Here is a 10,771-nt window from a genome sequence, read left to right as displayed (position 1 = left end):
ACAACCTAACCACCGATCGGCGGTGCACTCGTGAGAGGCATCGCGACCGACAGCAACAGCTACGATATATAGGGGAGGCGCGATAGAGAGGGAGAGACCTGGGAGAGGACCCGGAAGAGGGAGTGGAGAGATTATAAGAGGAAGTTTCATGAGCCAGGCGGTAGGTAGCAGGGCCGGGAAGTCGCAGCAGGTGGCGAGTAACTGACGTTGCCCGCCGCCCACGTCGAAGCTCGGCGCGGCGCGAGGATCGTTATCGTTACGACGATCCCGAGGCTGAAAGCAGCGGCCGAGCGAGAAGGAAGATAGGAAGGAACGGCGGCGAGCGCAGAGGTGTGCCGGCCGTCGAGCTGCTTACCGGAAGGGGTGCGAAAAAGCGGGCAAGCTGCGCCGGAAGGGGGTAGCCCGGGCTTCTCGCGAAGGCCTCAAAATTTCGGACGCGACGGCGGCCCTGGACCTGCGTGCTCAGACGCAAGCCCAACCAGACTTCGGCCAGCTAGACCACCAGCAGCCGCAGCATCACCATCAGCAGCCGCCGCAGCAGCAGCAGCAGCAGCAGCAACCTCAACAACAGCCGCAACAACAACAACAGCCACAGCATTCGCAGCAGAACCAAAATCCAGAGTCGCGTCCTCACCATCATTTGCAACAGCAGCATCACCATCAGCATCACCCGGGGAATCATCTCCACTCTGGCGATTCGGGGGGTGGGATAGGAGGAGGAGGAGGAGGAGGTGGCGGCGGCGGCGGCGGAGGTGGCGGTGGAGGTGGCGGCGGCGGTGGAAGCGTCGGTGGTGTTGCTGTTGTTGCTGGCGGAGGACCGCCCGGATCCGAGCCGGATCGGTCCGCAAGGATTCACGACGAAGAAGAAGAGGATATCACCGAGCGGGAGGACGAGGAGGAGGACGAAGATCCTTGCAGCTCGCCGGAGCCCGACCTTGAAAACGAATCCGAACCCATGGAGATCCAAGCCTCGGCTGTTACCGCGGCGGCCGCGAACCTTCACGCGCTACGCCAACATGTATTCAAGATGTCGGATTACTGGCAGCAGCCGCAGCGCGGTCCGCCTCAGCATTCGCCCGGACTACAGCATAGTCCTATCTCGAATTCGACGCAACAGCAGCAGCAGCATCAGCAGCACCAACAGCACCAGCAGCACCAGCAGCAGGTCCAGCAGATGCACAGTCCGCTCGGTCAGCAGCAGCAACAACAGCAGCAGACCGCGGTCTCGCAAGTACAACAGAACGCGAACGCGACCCTCGGCACTGCGAGCCCGCAACAGCACGTGCAGCAGCAACAACACGCGCTATCGATGAATCAAACCAACCAAGGACCACAGCATCAGTCTTCCCCGGCACCGACGACGCCGTCGCCACAGGCGGACCATCAGGGCGCCATCGCCTCCAGCATGGCCCAGAGCTTACATAGCCTCGCGCAAGCACAACAGACCATGTCGCAAGCGTCGAGCCCGTCCTTAGCGGTGCAGGCCGTTCAGGCGGCTCAAGCGCTCAATCAGAATCTCGGCCAGGCATTAACTCAGGCGCTCACGCAGAACATGCAGCAGAATCTCGGACAGACTTTGCAGCACAATCTGGCGCAAAGTTTGACACCGAATCTATCGCCGCAGCAACAACAGCAGCTGCTTAATCAACCGCAGAATCTAAGTCAAGCGAGTCAAAGCCTGCAACAAAACATTCAAAACCAGGCGCAAAATCTATCGCAGACGCTACAACAGCAGGCGCAAAATCTTACGCAGAATCTCGGCCAGGCGCTTAATCAGCAAGCGCTACAGCAGCAGGCGCAAAATCTCACGCAAAATCTGCAGCAACAAGCGCAGAATCTTACGCAGAACCTACAGCAGCAAGCCCTCAACATGGCCGGCACCATCGCGCAGAACGGCGGCCTCGCCGGTATGAATATGTCGAGCGGTCAACAACAGAATTCGCAAAACTCCATGCTGAGTCCGGGCGCGACCAGCCAGGACTCGCACGATGCCACGCTCACGGAGAAGCTCGTCAACGAGTTGCAGGTGAGAATAAGCTGCGAGCGCAAGGAGGTCCCGGAGTTTTCGCATTCGCCAGACTCGCAAAAACTCTGGCATTACCTTTTCGTTATACGGTATTGCGCGCGTTCATCTTTTTCTATTATTTTCCATTCGCGAGAGAAACCAGTCTCCCGCGAGTGTATCCACTAGGAGGAGAGCAGCGATAAATAAACTGGGACGAGGCGACCGTGATAAAAATACATAACGCACCGATAAATAGGGTCATTCACTCGGACAGACGCCGGACAATACTTTCGAGAGCGAAGTTTCTTCTCGCGGAGAAAAATATTTATTCAACATAGCTGTCGACGCGTCGCCGTCGCCGTCGCCGTCACCGTCGCCGTCGTCAACCGGCCCTAAATATCGCGAGATATCAAGGTCTCTCCTACATATTGGCATGGAAATAGTACATCATTCTTGTAAATAGCGCGTTGTTTATTTTCTTTCATTACATCGCGACAATTCGTCGTGTTGCGTAAAAATCCACTAAAACTTGCATATATAATATTAATGCGTGCCTTCGCGTTAAGAGACATGGCAAGCGTTGCCTCTAATTTATCGCTCGAATAAAATTGTTTGCTACCACGAATTCGCGATATTAGTTGATTAGAATATTAACGTGATGGCTTTTGCATTAATTTAACATCTTAATCCTACGCGTTACAAAGTCACTTGTCATCGAGAATTTCGCCGATTTGATTCCGCGACTGTACCTAGATACGCTGACCACGCTGCGCATACTCACATACAGACGTACACATACCTACATCTATGTATACATTCACACTAGCAAGGTACGTTGACTTACTACTGACTTACACGCTCGTACACGCGGAAGAGGGAGAGAGAATGAGTGAGTAGAGAGTAAGAGCGTGAGAGAGAGAGAGAGAGAGAGAGAGAGAGAGAGAGAGAGAGAGCACGCACACATCAAAGTAGCAGTGTAGTCCGCAAATGCGAACGCGGCCCACGCACACCAATGCGGAGAGATGCAGATACGTCGTCTCCCGGGGTTCTTGACCCGCGCAACACAGATAATACCATACGCATATACGTCATACGGTACGCCGGGAAGATGTTACCAAGAAAATATCGCGCCATGTTTCTGCGACGGTATGGGCCGCAAAGTCTTGATGAAAGAAAGTGAGAGATTGAGTGAGAGAAAGAAAGAGAGCGAGAAACTGCGTGTAAAAGAATGAGAATGAGAGCGAGAACGAGAAAGAGAGAGAGAGAGAGAGAGAGAGAGAGAGAGAGAGAGAGAGAGAGAAAAGAAAAATCATATCGTATCTACTGACAGATAGCGGAACTTTAAGATCGCGTTAACGAGCTCGAGCATCGGCGATTCTCGTAATTAGCAAGACTATAAATATCGCTTGTAAGAAAACCTGAGAGAACCTTAGCTAGAAATTCTCACATAAAAACGTTTCGCGAACGCAACGTGTGCAGCGGTAAATAGAAAGTATTGTACTATTATTAGATTTTTTATGGAAATATTTTTATTTTTCATTTTCGAATAATTATATATCGCGAGTATATTAAACCCGATCGATTCGAGCGATAGTTATCTATTTACAAACGAAGCAGAAATACTCGTTTTGTCACGTTAATCTCAGTTTATGATTCTATCAGATCGATAGAGAATTTCTTTTTCTATTCGACAATGTATATAGTAGTTGGACGAAAACAAGTTTTGTAGTAAAACTACAAGTTAGTAGCCATAGAACGATAAGGATCGGGGACTAACATGAGCTATCCTATCTTGCCTGATAGTCTCGTGCCTCTGCGGCGGGGCTTGGAGGTGCAGTAGGTGCCGGCGGTGGTGGAGGAATGGGCAACATCAGTGAACGCACCCTCGAGGAATGCTGGTCTACCCTGCAGCGAGTGAGTTGAACACTCAGCCCGTTCACAAGATCCCTTTTATTAATGCTCTCTCCTTGCCCGACGTGTTCCATCTTAATAAGTTCCTCGCTTTCTCTCGTCCGATCACCGACGGCCGAGGTTGTCGCTGTGTCGTTTTTTCATTTACATATTTGTTTCAACTTATTTCGTTCTCTGCACGTCGGACGCCCTGCGTCTCGTCTAGTTCGTTGTTATTATCTTTCCTTTTTTTTTTTTATTCACTTATCGTCACTCGCAGAACGCCATTCAGTTCTCGCTGTCTTGCCTGCAATAATTTTGCTTCCGCGCAAACCCACCGAAATCTCTCGCGATCGCCCTTGTCTCGTTTTGCATCACGATCGCTTTGCTCACTTATTCGTTCGTTATTTTCATCTTGATGTTACGTTATCTTTTTTTTCCTTTTTACGCTGGCATGTATATGTATATTGGTTCGTTTTTGTATTTCGTCGGCTGAATGTGTCGCCTTGTTCCTGTGCATTGTGAAATAGTCTTACTTATTACTCGTAACTGACCGCCAGCGGCGGTTCGAACGATCCTCGTTTTCGCTCGCGCTCGTACTAACACAAGCGCCGTTGATTATGCCACACTAGAGATTTCACAAATGACGCGCGATACGCGACAAAAACGCAATGCTTGGCGTTGTAACGTTCAACGAAATACGCTTGTGTCACGAAAGTATGATATATATATATATATGGTATGTCATCACAGCGACAGTTTTTTCGACAACTGGCCAATTTGCGTGGCAAGCGCGAGGCTCATCTTGCGCGACCTTGATGCGTCAACATCTCAAGCACAACAACCATACGAAAATACATAGGAGAAAGAAAGCGACGCTAACGAGCTCTGAATTACGTTAAACTGTCGTACGATGAATGGAGCAAGAGGTCCCGGGCACGTGGAAAGGAGAGGCAGCGCGTTAAAAAGGCGGGATGTACTCCCCCTTCTTTGCCGCGCGTCCCTCTCTGCGGGAAACTTTAAAATTCTCATCCTCAGAACGAAACAACAATTTGTTTCGTTAAGTAGCCGCAGCGCTCTTTTGTTTTTGCGGCTTCTTTTATTTTAGCGGGCGATAGCGGTGGCGGTCGGAGTGACGGCAGAAAAGGTAACAGGAGGGGGTGGAAAGAGGGTGATGGGGTGCAAGGGGAGGTTGCTCGGGCACTCGTCGTTCCGCCGTATTCCACCTCGTCCTTCCTTCCTTTTCTTCCATCGCCACCTTAAAAGCCGTCTCGTCCCGCGCCCCGCACGCGCGCGCGCGAAGCGAAACTTTCGGAAAATCGCAAAAACGTCGAGCGATGGCGAAGTTTCCACGTTTCCTCGAGATTTAATTAAAACATTCGCCTCCTTTGTACCGTCCCCACGAGCCGTTCGCGGACCACCAAGCCGTCCAAGCGAGCTATCGTTCTTTCCTTCTGTCCACGTGATCAAGATTGATAAGTATATTTTTGATAAGATTGATTCTTAACCCTTAATCCTTAAGATATGTCAACTTGTTGCAGGAGTTTTGTTTTATCGCTTGATACTGTTGAATCAACATTTAAAAAATAACGAGATTATATTATATATAATATAAAAAATTATATCGATTCTGAAAAGAGCTTACGGTAAATTAGAATAATGCAGCGTTGAACCAATTTTAGACGATTTATAATTCACGATACAATTTAATTCAGGATACGCAATTTATAATTTTGTATGTCACCTAATGTGGAAAATATTGAAAAAGTGGAATACGTATACACACAAATATATATACAAAATACAGATGAGAATATAAAAATATATTGAGATATCAGAATTATAAATAGATTTTTATATATTGACATGAATTTTATCGGAAATTATAACAGATAGTCTAAAACAAACTTTATGAAAAAAATTACAAGGAGTGACACGCTTTAAATGGAATCAAACTAAATTGAATTGAGTTCCATTTAATTAAAGATTGGTAAAAATAATATACGCGAAAAAGAGTGCATTTGGCCGTTGTTGCTGGCAGTGACGCCACCGGTGATGAAAAAATTTCGAGACACTTGAGAATTTTTATTATAAGCTCGTGGGAAAGATGAAGGGTTCCGCGGCAGAGGATGAGATGAGTGCGCTACGATATTACATAAACATTCACGGAGAATGTTTCTCAGGGCCGGGGGTGCACCCGCGTTTTTTTTGTTCTACCGCATGCTACCTCGAAAATTAAAATCCAATTATTTCGACGCCTCTGCTCGACCCGGGTCGGCTGATTCAAATGAATTTTTTGCCCGCGCTTCTCCCCAATTCGCTCTTTCAACGCGCGTTAAACCGGTTCGCTCGACGCAACGACCCATCGTCAAGTCGTATCCAGACTACGATCCACCCTTGATCGATCCGGGACTATGATTTCGGATCGAGCTGACAGCTGCTAGGAGAAACCAGAATCGTAACGAAGGAAGCAGAGGATGGGAAAGTCGGGGGCAGGGTAAAAGAAAATTCGAAAGAGATCAAACTCCTTTCCAACGGATATAAATTGTTACGGATATAATTGTTGTGTCATTGTTTCAATGTAGATTAACGTATCTCTGCGACAACGTGTGCTTTTACATCTTTTTATGCGTTTTCTTAAGGCTCTTCCCTCAACAAAAATATTTTTCCAAATACTTATTATTATAAACATGGTTTCGATAATTAAATAGAAAACGTAGACAAGGGGCAACACACCGACAGAAATTTAATAACTCTCTTAAATTACTTTTATCACATAATGATAAATTGATAGATTTCTAATTATTTTAAGACGGATAATGGAGAAAATTACGAAAATGTCAGAGCGAAGCACGATAGTCGCGAATAGTGTATAAAGATTTAATCGTCGAGTACGTCAAAGCAAGACGATTGAATAATGATTATTTCCCCTCCTCTCGCTTCTCTTATATTATAGCAAAAAAGAAACGCGTATTATCTATCCGCTAGCGCGTTTACGTCTCATCCCGGGCATGCAAATCTCGTAGATTCTTTCTCACGTTGCGTCCCTTCAAAGGAGTATAAGCTTTTTTTCCTCTTCTCATGCCAGGAGAGAAAAAAGGTTCCCGTGTACTATTTAAATAACGGTTCTCGCGCGCGTGTCATTGTTTCACCGCTCTTTCTCTTTCGACGACTAACCCTTCTAGTTACTGAGGAAAGGAGAAATAAGAAGGGGAGGGGGTTGTTTCGAATCGAGGAAGAAAGCCCGAAAGGGAGGGAAGGGGGTCAAGTTCCGTGCCGGATAGCCGTTACGGCAAAGACAGAATTACGACGTCTCAAGATGAGGGGTGCCTTCTTCCCTCCCCCTCCCCCTCGTCTCCCTCGATGTTTTACCCCCTCTCGCCTGATCCCGGGCGGATCATCAGAGTTTCTTGGCTTTTCAGTAATTTTCTATGATTTTCGGATCGCATGATCGACAACAATAACGCGCGCGCCTTCGGCCTAATCGAATGCATTCGATCGCTCGAAAGTCGGTGAATCTGGAAGAAACAGCGGGTGATAATGTCCGAGAGGCAAATTATTTCTGAAATTTAATTTTCCTACAGAAGAGAAAGTTTCTTACGGAAGTGTCGCTTAAAAGTAAAAGGAACCATTTCGAAAAGTTTACAAACGCGTAACTAAATAAAATAAAATTAAAAAGAAAATAACAACTTATGGCAACGTATTAAAGACATGAAAAACTTTCAGCAGTATTGTGAATAAAAAATAAATAGAAAAGTTATCGCGATGACAATTATATTCACAAAAAAGACTGAAATTTCTCATATTTGAACATTACTTGATCTCTTTGTGATTTTCCATTTCACGAGTAATCGGATTCGTGGGTGCATTCCGCGAGTGAGCTGTGTCAAAGTACGGATACCGTTTTTGCGGTCGCAAATGATATGTCAAAACCGCGCGATCGGTACAAAGAGTCGTTTATATGGACGGAAAAAGGTGGAAGACGCGACGCAACGTCACAGGGCCTCAACGTGCACATACGGCATGCACACACACGGTTCTTTCCTCTCTCTCCCTCTCTCTCTCTCTCTCTCTCTCTCTCTCTCTCTCTCTCTCACTTTTCTCTCCCCGTCTCCTCGTCTTTCGTACGCGGCTTCGCCGTGACCTACCCCAAACAAACCACGAGAAAAAGAGGGAAGAGAGAAGCGCGCGGCGCGGCGGTGAGACCGCGGAGGCGGCGGGGGAGGGCGTACTGCGGAGAAAGAATGAGAGAGAAAGGGACGGGAAAGAGAGGATGGAAGAAGAGCGCGCTCGCGCCCACACACGCCCGAGAGGTTGCAACATGCAGATGACAAGGAGGAGAATCGCGCGCGCGAGAGATGGAAGATCGCGAGAGAAACGGCCGGGAGGCGGCCAGGAGAGAAGGGCGAGGACGGCGGCGGGGGAGGGGGAGAGGGCTGCGCAGAGTTTATTCTTCGTGCTTTTTTTTTTATCGTTCGTTGACTCCGCGTTCTCCTCTGTAGCCGTGGCGAGAGCAGCGCGCTCCACCGCGATAAGATTGCACTGGCAAGAGAGAAAGAGAAAGAAAGAAAGAGAAAACCTTGTTCCACGAAGGAACGAAATCCGCCCGCGCACGCCATGCGTGCCCGTTGCTTATATTACGTTTCAGCGTGTATCAATGCGCTATCGCGGAAATATCTCGTTACCATAGATTGCCGGAGATTCGCGGTAAATCGAACGGCGTGGATAAATCCCTCGTCGATCATCGCGCAAGTTTTTTTCTGCCGCACGCACTCGGCGCGACGCGGCGGTGTGACAAACGGTAAAAACGCGGAGAGACACGTGTTGCGCGATTATCGCTCAGACAAATATACGCCAGGCTATTCCGGAAGCGTTTATTTTTAATGACGCCTGTGCACTAACGACGCCACGGCGGTTGTAACCACTGCTGATTGCATACATTACGCGGAAATTAAAAGCAAGAAAACGAAATGAGATGAGCGTCGCGAAACACGGTGCATCGTGATAATAGACGGGCGAAAGTTGTCCGGCGGACCACGCGAATATTTGTTGCGGACAATTATGTCAATTAACGGCACGGTATTCGCGCGACGAACCGGCGAATTCGTTATTGAGCGGGGAATGCAAGTCCGCGCGAAACTCGCCGCGAGCGAGTAAAGTCGACGACGAAACACACGCGCTTCGCCGAGGTGACTGACCTCCAAGTTCCCATAATGCATGCACGATTATAGGGCAGCAGAGGTATCGTACTGTTTTCGGCCTTGCTTTACTGACGCGACGGTGCGGTTTGTATTACTCATTGTCAATGTGCATCTCCAGTACCTATATAAATTCGACAATATATCAATAATGCGTAAGAGGAGTAAAGGAAAATGCGCATGATTCGCAAATAGATTCGTCTTCGATCCAGGGTCTAATTTTAAATTCCAACAACAATCTCCTGTAGATTCCGTTATCACGAGTAACGAATTATATAAATGACTTCATAAAGCTTTTTATAAAGATATCTATAAAATGACGTTATTCGGTTAAAAATGGACAACGGTATATTTTGAATTCGTCGAATCAGAAAAATCGAGATCGTTGATGCTAACAATACTATATCGAGACAAAGAAAAATCATCCACACAGTGGAGGAACGGCGGAAGAGAAAGATGGATTACTGATAAAAAAAAAAAAAAAAAAACGGGGCACAAACGCGATGGTAGCGAGAGTTGCCATTTCGTGGCTCTCTCGTGGTCGAGAAATCTTAGCGTCTGTCTAGTGAGAGAGACCGCGCGTATCCGAGAAACACTCCTCTCCTCTCCTCTCCTCTCTTTACCGCCGTGCGCGCGGCAAAAGATCGTTGCCCTTCTAAATATAAGTTTGCAAAATCGAACAGCAAAACTGCGGAGTTTTGCCGCGGTCTGCGCCGTTCCGTGTGTATATTGCCGCTAGATCAGCCCCCTTCTTCTTCTTCTTCTTCTTCTTCTTCTTCTTCTTCTTCTTCTTCTTCATCCTTCTCTTCTTCTTCTTCTTCTGCTTCTTCCTCTTCTTCTTCGTCTTCTTCGTCTTCTTCTTCCTTGTCGAGCCTTCCCGCCTTCTGTTTCCAGTACCGTGAGCCATGTCGCTTAGTCCTCCGCCACCACCGCATCCTCCTGGACATCCTCCTCGTTCCCCTCGGTTCTTACGTCCACCTCCACCACCTACTTCGATCTCCCTCTTGTCTGCCTTCTTTCCTTACGTCGCGGTTCCCCGCACGGGGCCCATGGGATTGAAACCCCACTGTTGGCTCCGTGATCGGAGGCTCGCAAATCTACTCCTCTGGCCGCGTCGACTTTCGGGCGAAATTCGCATACTTGCACAAAAGCGTAGTCGTAGGTCAGGATCTGGCTGCGAGATCGCGGGAAGAAAGGAGAAAAAGAGCGAGAAAAGAAGACGGAGACAGATGCGCGAAGAGAAGCGAGAAGAAGATAGTTCTCGAGTTGCCTCTCGTAGCGATAGCGAGACAGATATACGTATATATCTGTGCATTTTGCGTGCACTCGGAGTTGTTCATCGAAATGCAGCGTGTCGAAAACAGCCGCGATTTTATTTATGTACATACACGCGTGAATCTGTTATTATTATTATACAGAATTTTTTTTTTCGATAAATTTTTGGGAATAACTTTTCTATTAAAAAAATATAGGTTTTAAAACAATCTCACGTACGAGTCTCTCTTTAGATAAACCTAAATTAATAATGTTATAATTTAAAAAAATATTTTCAAGTATTTAATGTAAAAAATTCAGCAATTTTTTATCGAATACTTTTTATAAAGAGAATAAAATCTAGTGTAAAAATACGACATTAACATTGTCGGACATCTTGAGGGGACCAGACCGCCATTCGCTC

General features: G+C 47.3%; 1 protein-coding gene and 1 long non-coding RNA gene across 8 annotated transcripts in view; one reads left to right on the top strand and one right to left on the bottom strand.

Annotated features, from left to right (window-relative positions):
• The window catches only part of LOC140665660 (uncharacterized), a 216,204-nt gene that overhangs the window by 120,625 nt on the left and 84,808 nt on the right, over positions 1 to 10,771 (bottom strand). The window lies entirely within an intron of this gene.
• Positions 280 to 10,771, top strand: part of Dati (zinc finger protein datilografo) — a 77,824-nt gene continuing 67,332 nt past the window's right edge. For 4 of the 7 annotated variants that reach the window (XM_072892000.1, XM_072891998.1, XM_072891999.1 and 1 more), the window contains exons 1-2: positions 280 to 2,026; positions 3,809 to 3,919. In XM_072892000.1, the coding sequence (XP_072748101.1) occupies positions 956 to 2,026; positions 3,809 to 3,919 (1,182 nt within the window). In that variant the 5' untranslated portion in view covers positions 280 to 955. The remainder of the gene's footprint in view (positions 2,027 to 3,808; positions 3,920 to 10,771) is intronic. The other 3 variants (XM_072891995.1, XM_072891994.1, XM_072891993.1) reach the window with 1 other exon arrangement.

The sequence above is a fragment of the Anoplolepis gracilipes genome, chromosome 5 (genome assembly GCF_047496725.1).
Source record: "Anoplolepis gracilipes chromosome 5, ASM4749672v1, whole genome shotgun sequence".
Taxonomy (NCBI): Eukaryota; Metazoa; Arthropoda; class Insecta; order Hymenoptera; family Formicidae; genus Anoplolepis; species Anoplolepis gracilipes.
Note: the sequence above shows the minus strand (reverse complement) of the source record. Positions and strands in the feature narration are given on the sequence as shown.